At 43.7% G+C, this 16226-nt stretch overlaps 1 protein-coding gene across 1 annotated transcript in view; it reads right to left on the bottom strand.

Annotated features, from left to right (window-relative positions):
• The window catches only part of CDH15 (cadherin 15), a 129596-nt gene that overhangs the window by 64202 nt on the left and 49168 nt on the right, over positions 1 to 16226 (bottom strand). Inside the window, exon 2 of the mRNA XM_069217230.1 lies at positions 9222 to 9395. Within this exon, the coding sequence (XP_069073331.1) occupies positions 9222 to 9395 (174 nt within the window). The remainder of the gene's footprint in view (positions 1 to 9221; positions 9396 to 16226) is intronic.

Raw genomic sequence — 16226 nt, 5'->3', positions numbered from 1 at the left:
GTCCTCAGGAGACAAAAGGGTGGCAATGCATGGGAAGATGTTTTTGAGGCCCATGGGGCACATTTTAAGTTTGAGAGTGGGACCACAAACTGGAAGTGGATTGTCCCCGACAGCAGCCTTCAGCCATACGATGGAGACTATATGGGTGCAAGGCATCTATATCTAGATGGTCCAGCTTGTCATGAAGTCTCCTGGGACTTTTATGGGGGGACTTTAAGGTCTCTGTCTTCTAACTTATACAAATAATCCACCAATTTCTCACATGGTGTAAAGAAGGTGTCAGTTGGCAACTCACTGTATACAGTTGAGGGCCCATGAACCAGACATACAGTAGGTCCTCCAATTAGCTAGTTTAGGACAGTGTGACAGCGTTAAGAGCCAAACAACTGCTTCAGAAAAATGGATGCTGTTTGGATGCTTGCCCAGGGGGATCGCCTTTCTGCTCCTGCTTTAATTAGCTGTGGATGGACTACTACTTATTGGAAAGCTGCCAGAAAGAGATGGCCTATGAGATGCAGTCTCACAGTTCAAGTTAGTTACTAGAGGCACATCTATTGGCAGAAGCTCTGATCCCATCAAAGGCCACGTCAGAAAGCAACTCCAAAGGTCTCCCTCCCTTAGCTTAGAGACACACACTCGTACTGTTTCTCTCCAGTTTGAAAAGTGTGCAGTATTTGGTCCTGATGTCTAGAGATGCTACATAAACAGAACATCCACCCTTCTGGGAGCGAGATATAAGGCCAAAGGGAGATCAGCATCCCATGGGTATTTCAAGAAAAGGAACCATTGGAAATTCAAAGAGATCAGATGTCCGGCAACAACTGAAAACAGAAGATGGTACTTAAGCCCAATTATTTTTACTGAATCCTCTGAATGAGGAAGTATGTTATAGTGTGTTTACATTTTTTGAGAGTTTTTAAAGATATGCATGCTTTAATACACTGATCTGAGAAAAAGGTTTCATCAATTTATTTATTATTTGCTTTGTGTTATTGTTTTATATTGTTGGCCTATGTAGAGATCTAAATCAATTAAATACAAATTTAATTGAATAGAATACAGGTTTCAGGAATTTTGTGTAGCAGTCTGCACCCTGATGTGAAATATTTAGTGAGTGTGCCTCAGTATTACAGAGGAAAGAAAGAAAAGGAGTGAGACAGGAGTCCTAGGCGACAACTGACTTCAGGCGCCCAGCAAGGAAAACCACTTGGAAAAATTTACACTCTCTGGGGAACAAAACAGCCAAAACAATGCATAAGCAGATGAACATAGGTCTCGCTTCTTAGAAGCTGAATGAATAATGCTCAGTCGGCATGCAGACATCTACATTGTGCACTTCTACGTCACCTGCGCTGGTCTAACCCAGGCCCCAGGAGTGCTTCCCGTACCCCAGGTTTGTTGGTGTAAACAAGCTGGGACCCTTTTGTTGAGATTCATTTTGCCCCCCATTTAGAGGGTTCAGGTAACTGTATCTGAAAAACAGCTCATGTAGCAAATTTATAGGGGAAAGGTAAAACCTGAGTTTTCTAAAAGAACTGGAGGAAAATCGGAATCTGTCAGGGTTGCACCCCACCCAGTTGGTGGATTAAACCAAGTCTCTGAATCATTGTTCCTTGTGTCCTTCCACAGTGGTAGAGTGATCTTATTTAAGTCAAGGTGCAGTGGAAGCAGACCCCAGAGCTGAATCACATTGACTGATTGGTGGTGTTGGTGGGCAACAGAGGTGGGCAGCTGTGCAGGTTGGTGGGCCTGAGCATTGAGGGTTCTTCCACCTTGTGGAAATGCTGAGATCGCCCGGTCATGACAAGGGGTTGCGGGACATGAAGGCTTAAGGAGGTATTACAAAAACCTTTACTCCTGTGGTCCTCTTTGATGCTGGTGGTGTGCTGTAGGTTGTAAGGCGTCCCGGCCTCCTGAACATAAAAGCAGCAACTGTGGGTATTTCCCACTTTTCCATCAAGTGTCCCTAGGGCTGTATTGTGAACTCATTTTTTTGTGTTGGCCCGACACTGATGGTATCTGTGCATTTTCTGGGTGTCTGAGAGCTCCGGCTCCACAGACTTGGGTGGGTTCCTTGTTAAACTTCAAACTTCTTACAGCCCTGTTCAGAGATGGCAAGGCTGGAAATCGAGTGATCAGTTTGAGGTAGCAGCCACTTCATTTCTGGTTCGCCCAAAGTCAGTAGGTTAGCAAAACAGTTCAAAGCTTCAGAGAAAGGTGTCCCACCGGAGCAGAGTAGCAATGATCTAGATGACCCTGACCGGGTCTTGACGTCTGACTACACTGACAGAGCCATCACAGCCCTGTAGATCCCTGGGCAGACTGGCAAGCTTTGTCAGGGCTGAATTGATTCTCTCATCTATGGGGTTCACTCTGTTAATCTTCCTCTAAGGATATCAAGGACCCGCCCTTTAACTACAAAACAGGACTGTCCAACCTTATTTCCTTAGCGTGATTTTTGTCCGTCAATCAAAAGAGATAGTCAAGAAATAAAGTAAGGCAAGGATCTCTCCAGGATATTTCTCTCACACGGGATATTGTCCAGTTCATACTAATTAACTGATAAACTTCCCGGAGCCTTCTGCGGAAATTTCTTCCGGAATGTGAACCTTAGGGAAAAGGTGTCCCTCACTTTATCAAGAACCTCCCAGATACCAATTTTCCATCTGCTCTGTAGCGTAACTTTCAGTTTCTCCTTCCTCTAAGTGAGATTAATTCAGGTGGCAACCATCCTCCTCAGATAGCTGGCCATCATTTTGCACAGGGTCTTCGACTGTGCTACACCAGGTTTGGTTCTGTTTTTTGTACCCTTTGATTTTTGTCTACCAGGTTCCCACACTCCTTGAGAAACTGTTTATATATATATATATTTTTTTTTTTTATTGAAAGCAAGGCTACTGTTTTTATTATCAAAGAGGCAAACTTATTGGACACAGGGTTGGCTTTAGCAATGGTGGCACCTGGTGCAACAATCTTTTTTGGTTCCACCCCGAATGACCTCCTTTTTCAAGGATTCCCTCACCACCACTCCCCAACAGTGCCCCTGATCTCTCCATAGCCCCTTTCTTACATGAATGTAATTTGTTTTATAGCGCTACTCATACCAGTGTACGATGTCAGAGCGCTTTACATCACACACTCATTGTCAGAGACAATGAATCATAACTGTGTAAATCAGTCTTTAGGAAATGTTACATAAACAATAAGGATTACAAGGTGTAGGAGTCACATGTCACCGATCCTAGTAGGCAGTACATTTTAAGACTGTTTGGTCTGGAAAATTACAAACTCAGGACTGAAAATGTACCACAGTGGATGGTGTTAGCTATACTAATAAGAATGTATTTCTAACCAGAACAAGCTTTTTTGTTCAGCAACTTTAGGAAAATGAAAGACGGGGAGAAAACATAATGTTCTGGTCTATACCATGCAGGTTTCATGCAGCTCTTTAATGTAGGCTCATAGGTCAATGTTCTATATTAAAATTGTAACTTATGGACCTAAAGTAACAAAAGAATCTCTGTGACATAAACAGTAACCCACTGAGCTATCCACATAAAATACAGTTCTGTGATCTGCATGATACACATTCTACCGCAGGCATTCACTTTCTGCTCTAAACTATGATGATTCAGAACTCCCAATAGACAAAACTCTTCTCTCTCTCCAGCAGGAACATTCATCACCAGAGTTATCTTGACATTTTTGTTGTTTCCTGGACACGCAAGGAACTGCAGCAGGTGCTTTTAAACCCATACCTTATTTCCAATCTTGCCCCTTAGTCAGCTCAGCTGCACTGGTCGCGCCGATGTATAACCAGCCCGAAGGGACGACCACTAGTGGATGTCAGATGCAATGTTTTCTCTTTCCCTGGAGTAATTTTTTTTTAAATACTTAGAAGCAGGTGCTTAGAGCACCAGGCAAATTTAGAAGAAGCATCGAGAGGGCCCCACATTAAACTTTTGCCCCTGGCCTCAGAAAGACATCTAAAAACTGATCTCTGTCATATAACATAGGCATAGCTCAGGTTCAAACCTGATCTCTAAACAAACCTGATCTCTGTCATATAACATAGGAATAGCACAGGGTTCACCCCTCCTAGGTCAGCTATAGTGTTGGTAAGCTTTTGCTAGGCAAATCTGTTGACTGGCCAGCAGACCAATGGGTTTACTTCTTGCCTGGGGCGACTCCTCCGCTAGGGCGGAAGAGCGTCACCCACCCCCGCCAGCAGCACCAGCTGCAAACTCTTTAATAAAAAACGATAATAGACTATGTTTATTATTGTTTTGTATTAAAAAGGGTGGGGCCACGGGCTGTGACAAGGATGAGCACTGTGCACTCTCCTCAGAACGCATGCGTGTTTGGCTGGCCGTTTCAGGCCGGCCAAACATACATGCGCAGTGTGCTCTCTCCAGCCCGCACAGTGTAGGCTGGCTGGAGGGAGCAGGCACAGGTTCCAAGTGTGCCTGGGAGCTCCCTGTGTGGGCGCTCCCAGCCAATCATGACGCTGCTCGGAGCAACGTCAGGATTGGCCGCAGGGCAGGCTGGGAGCCTGTGCCTGCACTCAAGGATAGAGGAGAGGAGCAGGGCGGGATTAAGGTAAATTAAAAAAAAATATATATATATTATTTTATTTCTCTCCCAACCCCGCCCTGCGCCTCCCCTTTTCCCTCCCACAAGCCGCCACTGCTTCTTGCTGCTGCTGTCATCACAACGTAAATCAACCCCCTGGGCTACATGGACGTCATTTAGGGGTCGTCACCCCTTGCGAAACCCTGGTTCAGGCATTGCGACTCATGGTATGAGAGGTCGTTAATGAAGAACCAGGAACAAACCCCTCTTAAACGTTCATATTCTGCAGCAGACAGGGACCTTTGGCTAACCAGAGTAAACTCAGCAGCAGACTTACTGACACTGCAATTAAACCAAATGTTACAACTATTCCTGAACTGAGAGCCCTGTTGCAGCGCGCTGTGAAAGGGTGAAATGGAAAATTGCAACTCAATTTATTGCTGCTAGTTGGGAGAGCTGACTAGAAAGAAGTCTAATTCTCTCTCTCACGCATTGGCTAGTGTGGGGGAGGAAAACAAAGAGTTAATAGACGACCAGGGGCACTTAAGAGACTAGACGAGAGGAGGAAACACCACACAGACACATGAGAAATAACAGCAAAAAGGCAAAAAAGAGATTACAGAGGCATAGAGGGAAATACGAGTGATATATGACAGGGAGAAAAATCAGAAAGACGGATCTATGGGAGAAAGAATTAGCGGAAGAGGCAGGCGTGACACAGAGAAAGTCTAGAAAGTGAGGGTTGGACAGGTGAAAAAGAGACACCTGACAGAAAGGGCTGAGAGGTGAGAGACAGGTGAGCCAGAAAGTTCAAGGAGAGCAGGAGGTAGGGAGACACCGGTAAGAGGAGTAATAAAGAGAGACTGGTGCGAGAGAACTCAGAAAGAGACATCGAGGGAGCGAGAGGGAAACATAATATAGAGAGAGTGTAATGAGTCAAATGGGATAGAAAGAAGAGATGAGGTGCCAGATGTACAAACCTATTTTACAGTTGCAAACAGCTAAATTTGCCTTTTGCGACCGCAAAATAGCCTTGTAGCGTGTACCATCCCTGTTTTGGGAGTTGTTACCGACTTGTAAAATAGGGATTGCGACTTGCTATTAGGAAGGGGCGTGCCAAGGGTGTCCCTTCATCATTGTGACTCGCAGGCCCATGTCTGATTGTTTTGTGGTCGCAAAACAATTGCAGTTACCACCAATTTCAAATTGGTGGTAACCCATTCGCAAACGGGAAAGGGACCCTTTGTTAGTGGGAGTGTCAACATTTTTTCAGAGCAGGTAGTGGTCCCACCGACCACTGCCTACCCTGAAAAATTTAAACTGAAACATTTAATTTTCATTTTTGAAATGCATTCCATTTTCGATTATTCCATTTTCGATTAAGGAAAACGGGCTGCATTTGTTTTTTTAAACTGCTTTATTTAAAAAGCAGCCAAAGACATGGTGTTCTGGTGACCCCAGCAGGCCATCATCCCTGTGAATGTGGCCATTTCCAAATGAGTTCCAAATTACGACCTGCCTTATGAATATTAATGAGGCATGTCCCTTGAGACCCATTTGTGAATCGCAAACAGTGTGGTTGACAATATTGTACATTTTGTTTTGTGACTCGCAATTAGTGATTTGCAAAAAAATCATAAATTGTGAGTCACAAAACAAAATGGTCATAAATCTGACCTGAGATTTGGGAAATGGGGGAAAAAACATGGAGTACAGGTTTTGAGGGGTTGCAGTTGTAACTCTGGCTTGCAACCCCTGGTACTGCTTTTGCGACTGCCATGGCATCAGAAGAGGCGAAACCAGTGCCAGAATGGAGGGCAAATCACTAATCACCCTAATGGGTATCGGGGTCTCACCTCATTGTTTTCTGCCCATTTTTAGTATACTAATAATTAATAGTTTTTATTCACTGATAATGTACTAAACAATGTTGCACAAAGAGCTGGAACAAGACATTCGTTGACAGCTGAGGTATGGTAAATGTTTTTAATTGTGCGTTGTGTCCATGGGTCCGGGAGTGACCGGTAGTGAGTGAGAATGAGTGAGACAGAGTCATTATGTGAGCTAGAGTGAGTGAGCGTGAGGGTGAGTTAGTGAGAATGAATAAGAATGAGTGTGTAGGCAGAGAGTGTGAGGTAGTGTTAATGGAAATAGAAGTGAGTGACAGTGAGTGAACGTAACTGTGAGAATGAATGCTTCATAGTGAGTGCAAATAAATTAATGAGATCAAGCCTGCTTCCAAGTGAGTGTCAGGGAATGAGAAAACATGAGTAAGACTGAATGTGAGTGAGAATGAGTGCAAACGAATGAGAATGAGTGAGCTAGTGTGAGAATATGTGGGACTGAGTGAGAAAGAATGAGTGAGTCCAAGTGAGTGTGTGATAATTTATGATTGTATCCGAGGGAGAGTAAGGGTGAATGTGTTAGTGATTGTAAGTGAGTATGAAAGAGAGAATGGTGTTCGCCCTGTCATTTTGAAGGCAAGTCTTGGTTCATAGAGGTCCCCAGCAAAATGCTTGTGCTACCATACTAGAGACATTTCTTAGAACGATACTAGGGATAACATGCTCGATTTATACTTGACATATGGGCACAGCCATAGAAAAGTGCTGTTACTGGTGTATTGGAAGACATTAAGGCATAGTGGTCCACCTTGTAAAATACTAGCACTGACTAATGGTAATTTCTGGCTTAACAGAGTACAACCATTGCATTTTGTTGGGAGGGCAATCATAACCAAACTGTGGTCCTAACAAACTAAAGGTTATTTTTGACATAAGGGTCACCCATGTTATATGGACAGCACTAATGGGAAAACTGTGGCACTGGCATTTTGTATGGTGTTTTTGGCCTAAAAGGGCACCCATGGCACACGGGGAGTGGCATCTTAGTGAGCACAGTTTACTTTCTGTAGCTTTCTCTGGGACCAGGGCACTACATTTAGGGTTTGTAAAATAAATAATGTAAATTGTGCAGTGCATATTCTTCTAGTTAGATAAAAATTAACCACAAAGCAAACAGTTGTGTATAAGTTACTGCTTTGTTTTATTATTGTTAAAACATGAAAAATGATGTGTGTGAAAAACACCTTAATCTCTGCGGGCTGCACAAGTAATAGCGCTTTGCAAATTACCATGAATCAAAATGTATTGACAATGGGGAATAATATAGTTCCTATTCAATAACAATTCATATGTGTGCACTTAATTACTCCCTATGATCTATTTATTAACAGATATTCCATTGTGCTACACCCTGGAGGAACCATTAAGGCTTGGCTCTTTGTGGTATTAATAACCTAGGCTCCCAGTACTGTTCAGTGTTCTGTAGCACTATATTCTCTTCAGACATCATTTGTATATAATGTGTACATAATAAAAAGAGAAAGGAGTAGGGTTCCCAAGGTATACCATATACATACCCTAATGCAGTGGTTACCAACCTGTGGTCTGGGCACCCCGGGCAGTCCGCGAAGCCCCCTCAGCGGGGTCCGTGACTGCTTAGAAATGTAAATAATATTAACAGATTAGGTCCCCAGCTTTCAGTAATGACTTAGTGGGCGGGTCTCCGGATTCCAATAATGATTCAGTGGGGGCCCCTGGGTCCCGTAATGATAAAGTGGGGGTCCACAGAAGTCAAAAGATTGGAAACCACTGCCCTAATGATTGTGTCCTCACTTCCTATAAAGGGCAAAGGCCATGATGATGTCACTTTCTGTGAAGTTATTAAGGCCAAGGTTGTGTGATGTCACTTGCGCTACCCCTGGGGTTTTGGTGAATCGACGTCCAAGCTGGGCTAGCAGGTAGACAAAGGGGAGATGTGGAGAAACCAAGCCCAGTAAGAATCCCACTCCTAAAGACCCCTGTCTTCCTTGAGAGACGGGAAAAGAAGATGCTGGAACGGCCAGACCTTTCTTGGCCCCTGTATTAGGTAGGGGGCTGGAATCAAGCACTGGAATTCTGAAGTTTCCCATTGTGGATGCAGGGCCAACTTCTAACGTGATGGCTGAGAAGAGTAAAAGGGACGAGCAGAAAATGTTTCTCTTCTTAACAGCTTGTACAACAGTTACCAGCACACATGGAAAATGAACAAGAACAAAGAGGTGTGTACAAAGCTAAACCAACAATAAGACAAAAGAAAGACCAACAGGCCCAAGATATCTGGCCATTTTCTTGCCTGTCACAACAAATAGTCTATGTAATCTCTGCCTTCTAACTGCCATCACACTATAAGTGGTGCAACTGTCTTTGTAAACAACCGTCATCACTGGAACTGTAACTATTAAAAAGCATAATAACGTTCCTATTTCCCCTGTCTTGCACTCACAACCCCTTTAACTATGTTGTTGTCTGAAAATAAGCACAATGTTCTGAGACCATAACACGAAGTTCATATTCATTCTCACTGCATGACGTATTTCATTATGAAAGCAAGGTCAGAACTATTGACTTTGACAAAAAGTTGATTCACATAGAATATGCCACAGAGAGTGCTCCCAGAAACCCCAGTACTCAGAATTAATGGCTGCCCCTTTTATCGGTTTTCCATGGGTAGAAATTAGTGGTGCGTCCCATATAGTCAGGTATCATAGATGTCCAGTGTGGCGGGTCTTCCATACATAAATATTCAGTGTGCCAGGTCTGCCATACCTGGACCAGCAGCAGGGGGATCTTCTTGTTGTTCTCCGAGACGCTGATTGGTGGGATCACCCAGGCTCTCTTCATCCTCTTCATTCCACCAGCTTCCGCCTGGCGGAACCTCCATGGGTTAAGGGCTCGGGCGCCATCAGTCATGGTGGGGTCCATCTTTGGCCAACTAAGAGCCTACAAAGGGAAAGAGTGGAGAAAGATTGCCCATTACAAAAAAGAACACACGGATGCCTCAGTTCAACATCATAATCTATATATTCTATACAGTACATATAGTATGCCATGTCAGTGAAAATAGATATGACCACATACAACTTGCTATTTCGCACAAGGGTACCAATGTGGGATTTTTTTATCATTAAGGTAGGGGAAAGGCATCATGACTCATCTGAGTTTTCGGCTCTTGTGAGTCTGGTCCCTTCCCACACTCAACAATGGAAATAAATAGCATCAAACTCTACATAACTGCATTTATATCATCCCCATGCTCCACACACACAACCATAACTTTCCCCTACAAAAGTTTGTTTTCCAATTATTTTAATTTTGGAAAGATATGTTGTCCCCGATCCAAAGTGCTGGCAGCCGTGTTCAGAGGACACTGGGCACAGATCACCGGACTCGACCTTTGGCCATGCCCTGTGACACTCTTCACACCCCCACCGCCACCACTTTTACAACATACAAGGCCTGATTCACACAGAAACTCGGAAGCTGCTCCCATAGGGTTAGTCCTATGACTAGAACAAATGTTTGTCTATCTTCGAATTCACAGAGGGTTCAGGAGGGCTCCTGGAAAGCTGCTACTGCTGCATCACTACCAGAGTGCTCACATACACAAACACCAATGTACTTGCAAATGCACCAAATGTATGGTTAGAAATGCCCAATGGTAGTCCATCAGAAAGATGACCACCTTCTTTTAATTTTTAACAGGGTAGATATTATTTCCTATGATGTGGCTCCTTCTCCTATGCCCTAAAATGTGTTGTGTGTTGTATTGTAGTTGCATTTGTATGATGCCTCATGCTTCTGACAACAACCAGAGGTTCTTCTCACCACCTGGCTGTGCTTACGCAAGGAGAGGAGCAACGAGGAATGTGGGTTGGTCTCCTACTGTCCATCTTTGTGTGGGACTGTGTGCCTTGAGACCCTAGCCGGTGAGTAGTGCGCTTTACAAATGTTTGATTGATTGATTGATTGATTATTCATTCATAGGTAGGTAGAGTCTGGAACTAATTTGTGGCTTTACTTCTGGTACAGTAGTTTAGTCTTGTGATATGTACATAACATAGTCTTGTGGTATGTACATAACACTGGCGAGAGCTATGACAGCAACAAATAAACTCAAATAAGTAAACCAAAGATGATGCAACAAGGGCCACCCAGTTTGATAAAGTGAAGGAGTCAGTCTGCTCTGTCCTCATCAACAAAGAAATGACATAGCAGGTTAAATTGGTGAAATGAGAAAAGAGCAGAGGTGAAACAAGGCCAAAGGCATCCTCAAGTATTGAGCGAAGATCACATCACACCACTGCTAAAATGTCCTAATAATGCTGGAAACTTGTACCCTCATTCTTAATTTTGTTGTTGTGCAGTCAATGCTTTCTTTTTAAGATTGCTGGCAAACAAGGCTTCATGAGCCACCTTCTACACAGGATACAAGTTACTTAATAAACATATTATTTACAAACATTTGACTTTCATTATCACACATACTAAAATACATCATTGTGGAAGGGATGTGAAGCAGAAGACTTTTATATTATTATTTTATATTTCCTTAAGTGCCCTAAAGTGCCACTAAAAGCCAAAAACACAAATCTAGGGGTACCCTGGTGACTGGTGCTTGTGGATTTGCTTATGATCAACAACAAACCTACTTTGGTCCTTGAAATCACGTATCTTATTTTCCAGTATAAGTTGCTCTGGGGAACCAACATGCGGCCAGCCAGCCGTGGGCAGTGAATGGGTCGTTGGGTTAATCACTGGGGGCCCCCCCACAGATGTCCATGACCCTCACAACTCTTGCAAAAGTTCCCGAGCAGTCCTGTGTCTTCTTGTGGTTCGGCATTGCTGACATGCCAGATTGGTCATGGAATCATATGTCATTCACCCTTGTCTCCTTTATAATAGGTGGTGAGTCACACAGAACACCTGGCCAGCACATGTACAGGGAGCGGAGACCTGGACCAGCCTTCTGGGGACCATGAAGAAACTGTGAACTGGACCCAAGTTCATGATGTATTCTGGCTAGGAGATGGTGGTAGTGTGGGCATGATCCGAGACGTCATCAGCCTGAAATCATGAATCAATTCATACCTAATCCTAGATGTCAAATGGGAATGGCCTTCTCACCTGGGATCGCCGATCAATTCATACATTATCCTGGATATCAGCAAGGGAGGAGCATTATCACCGGAGATCAGGAATCTATGCATACACAATCCTGGATATCAGAAAATTCTCACCAGAGATCAGGAATCTATCCATACACAATCCTGGATATCAATAAGGGAGGAGCAATCTCACCAGGGTTCGGGAATCAATGCAGGGAGATGTTCTTTTTAACACGCGGGATGTTAAAAATAAAAAAGCTCAGGGAACTAATGCATCCACTGAGGCGATCTGTGAGTAAGTGTAAATCTTGGTGGGCCCAACCAGTCTCTAATCCTTCTGAGGTAGCAAAACAGGTATTATTTAAGTGGGTTATATTAACACTGATCATTACGTCTTTAAAACATAGAAGACAAATCGGCTGTAACAGCATTCACTTTATCAATTTGTATACGAGTTTTAACCCGCTGGTGTGTCACCTCTCGGTTACATCAGAGTCACTATTACAGATGGAAGATGTCCATGCTATAAGTACAGCCCTTTCCTGAAAACTCTTGTGAACCTTAGTAAATATCTCTTACGTTTAGGCGATAGTATGGGGAAGGGAGATAGGAAAATGGGGAGAGGCGTTAGTAGGTGTAGGGAAGGATGTGGCAGTTAGTGGGCTCATCAGTGTATGTTTGTGAAGCAACCTATAGATGTCTGCCTTTCACAGTATATGATATGTAAATATATATATATGTATATATAAATATGATAAAGTATCCCTAGCCCTACATTATAATGATTTTGCATGTTACCTAGGCTGAATTGCTTTATAAGGTCATGGAAATACGAGGTGACTTGCATTATCCTTATAATGTATGGCAGGAGGCGCTCTGTTCCCTAGACTGTATGGTCACAACATAACCTTTACCACAAACTATTTGGACCCCTGCTATGGTGAGCTTTCATATGAAAGAGACAGGATATTTGCAAACATGGAGAATAACATTAGAATCTCTAGTAGAAAATGAAACACATCAAAAAGCAGTTAGATATTTGTTGCAAAAATATATATTAGAATGAGTTTACAAGTAAGATTTAAATAAATGCTTCTGCTTAGAATGAGTAGAAACCTGCAGACCGATTCTATCTTTCCTATAGTTACTTAAAGGGTGGAAAAAATAAACATGTTGCCATAAATATTTCCTTTCTGCTTCTCACTGTTCATCTGGAAAAAGAAAGCAGGAGGGGGAAAATCCATATTTCGTTTTTAAAAGTGCAGCTCTAATAAGCTATTATAGTTGAGTTCTAGCGTCATTTCCTTATTACAAGTGACTGGGATGTCCCAAATCGGCTGTGGAAATTAGAGACGCGCTTTTATGCAGAGATTACAGGCTGCCATATATTAGACATGGTATTATAGTAAGGGAAAGCAGTATTAAGTCTTGACTCTGCTGTGTGTAGCTCACTGCACAGAAGGTACCGTAAAGGGATTCGGTATGAGACAGAGAATGTCTTGGAATGTCCATGGGTCCAGGCAGTGAGCAGGACTGCAATGTTGGGTAGGTATACCTATAGGTATTCTTATAGGGGCCAGGCAGTGAAAAGAAGACAGTTTTCTTTACGCAGCAACTCATCTCTAACAATCACCAACAACGAGCACTGTGGGATGTTGCTTTGGTTCACAACGTCTGCTTGGATTTTGTGACATATTGTGACCTGATGGCCCCATTAATGTGCGAAAAGAAACGGCGCAATGCAAGAGAAGTACCTTTTGTTTGATATTGGATGCATGGTTAGATGAGGATGGCAGTGTCTGCAGCCCACGGTGTACCCACACAATCACACTGGAACATCTCCATGTTGAACCCACAGACCCCACAGGGAGCACAGTCTGCGCCTGGTTCGGATTTTGCGCGCCACCGCCCTCTCCAGCCCACCGAATGTACGTTTGTATGGGACATGCATATAGCAAACCAAGCTAGATCGCTGTACAGAACGGAGAACCAGTAAGGTGGGTCGGTGGCGTGGGTTGTGGATCCATAACTCCACCTCGCGCCTTGAGGCTTGACAACTGCACGCGGCTGCGCCCCTGAACCTGCTCCCGGGTACTCCGCTGACTGAAACGAGGCAGGTGGGCCCAATCCACCTGCCCCCCACGGTGACCCCTGTGGGCAGACTCGGCTCTGCAGCTGCCCGCGGGGCTTTGTGTTTGAAAGGAATGCTGGACTTCTCCTGGGGAGGAAAGACAGGGACGCCCCCACCGGAGACACTGTTCTGAGGAGCCTGGCACGTGCTGCATCTCATTTTCGCCCTTCCCCATTCACTGAACAATGTGCGCATTGTGTACAGAACTGAGGCATTGTGTCTGGTCCGGAACTCTGATCTGGGGGATTGTGTCTACCTCATATGTATTATATGTCATGTTTAGCACACAGCCTCCAGACCTGGGGACCACAACACGTCCGATGTATTGTTTCCAGCTCTAGAAGTCAGACCTGGACTTCGGTCTCCAGTTCTAGATTTCACATTTGAAATCGTGTGCCCAGTTGCAGATTTCACATTTCCCAATTACTGGGCCTAGTTCTAGGATTCAAAGCTTGATAACATTGAGCATCTTCTTGTCTGTGCTCCACTGAACCTCTCATCCTCTCTGCCTGCTTCACCATCTTCGAGCCAATCACACAATCCCAAGAGTCTGATTGGCTAGGTAGAGCTTGACTGGAATCTCCACTGGACGCCAGACCCAGTCTGGTGGATTAAGTTTTCGTGGGCGACCTTAACTCTCTGTTTATCGCAGATCATTCATTAGTCATTGGCTTGGGCCACTGTCTTGGAAATGATGCAACTAGTAAAATGTTTTGGATGACTGTGAGGCAGTCCTCCGGTGTAACAGGTGACACAGGTATCTGTATAGTGTCCGGAATTAGGAGTGTCTATTTTGCCTTGGTATCTCAACGACATTTGAGTTGACGCCATAGGAAATGGGCTAGGAGAAGCCAGTGGTGGGTTGGTCGCACAGGTACACTGGAGTGTGGACACAGATACAACGATACGGACCCTAGCACAGTCACTGACCCGGACATGGGCCCTGGGACACTCATATAGACAGTGGGACACAGACTCACAGGGATCCCTCCTGTTAAGACTTCATACTCCTACAGCCTTGAGTGGGGAGTCGAAAATACTGCCCAACAGTAGCAAGAGCAAAACAATAATAATATTGTGTCCTTTTCTTGGGGTGCTGAGGTACTCAGAGGTTACTGGGCAATAGCTGGTAGGGCGATAGCGATTTATCACTAGTGTTCCCATGCCACAGTACTATCGGACTCCAATTGAAATGGCTTGCTTCTCCCTTTTAGTACATCATCACAGTGAAGAAAAGAAACCAAGGCTCGCTCCAGAGGTGGAAGGGCATAGAAACTCAAAATACCGTGTTACTCAGAAGATGGCCTTTGATAATTTAAATATCTTATCAAGATTTTACTTTTGAAAAAGAAAAAACGTAAATACAAGTTAGGTAAATTAGTACACCGCAAACTATGATCTAAGAAGAAACTAGAAGGTCATAGAAGTTCCCAGTATAACGCTAGCACCCCTAAGTGTCTTAGTAGCTCCTTCACTCCAGGCGCTAGAAATGCAGCTAGCATTGAGCTCTATAGCCAGTTTTAACCAATGGGGAGGTTTCAGGTAGACTTGTGACAATTCCAAAGTGTTAAGGTCATGGTCAAGCCCACTGGTATAATTTGGCAACCGGGGGTCAAATTGTCTGGCAGGCTTCACTAAATTATGTGGGAAAAAAGGTACATTGTGTGGCATAACGTAGCGCACTATGTGGCAGTATCATTTTTCTATTTTGCCATTTTAACACACATTAAAACTTTCTTGGCAAAGTTTCACAACTTAGCACCGGTCTAATTCCTGTATACAACAATAAGTAGCTGAGTGGTGACCAGTTACCCTTTCCAAAGGGTCTGCCACTGTGTGTAATTGTTTTGTAAAATGTGATCTATTTGAACTAGTAAATGATTTTTTAAGAATGCAAACAATGCAGAAGTTGAGGGGTTATTTGGTAAGCACAGCAAATTCATAAGGATGAGGAAACACCACAGGTGCAGAATTGCATAATCCCATTGACCCTAAACATGGTTCTTCAGAAGTCTATCATTTATAACAGGAAGCTGCTGGGGGATGCCACACATAAAAATGGCTCATCTTCCACAAGAGGGATACTGACTGTTGCAAGCACACCACAGGACTGGCTATGTGTGTTATATTTGTAACCGGTAAAACACCTTACATCACTTTGGACCTTCTTCATGGCATTGAGACACTGAAGCTCAAAAGACAATAATGCAGTCAGGCACCCACATAGTGACTAACAGAGAAATGTTTGTCTGATATCATGTCATGAGTTTGAGTTCTGATGGGTCCAGTCAGCCATACATCTTTCCAAGGTTGATAAAATAAGTGCCATTGAGCTGGATAACAATAAAGATATGTCACATAGCACCAAGACACCCCATGGGCGAATGTGCTTTACAAAAGACTTATGTTATATTACACTGTGTTATTCCGCTCCATCGGTCTTTTGCTACAGGCATATATTGTGTGGCATCTTGCCTCATTGAGAGGATTTCTTCCCCAAAAAATTAACTAGAGAGCCAACACTTGGTGCTGTTA

Source organism: Pleurodeles waltl, chromosome 12, assembly GCF_031143425.1.
Source record: "Pleurodeles waltl isolate 20211129_DDA chromosome 12, aPleWal1.hap1.20221129, whole genome shotgun sequence".
Classification (NCBI taxonomy): Eukaryota; Metazoa; Chordata; class Amphibia; order Caudata; family Salamandridae; genus Pleurodeles; species Pleurodeles waltl.
This window is presented reverse-complemented; position numbering and strand designations above follow the sequence as displayed.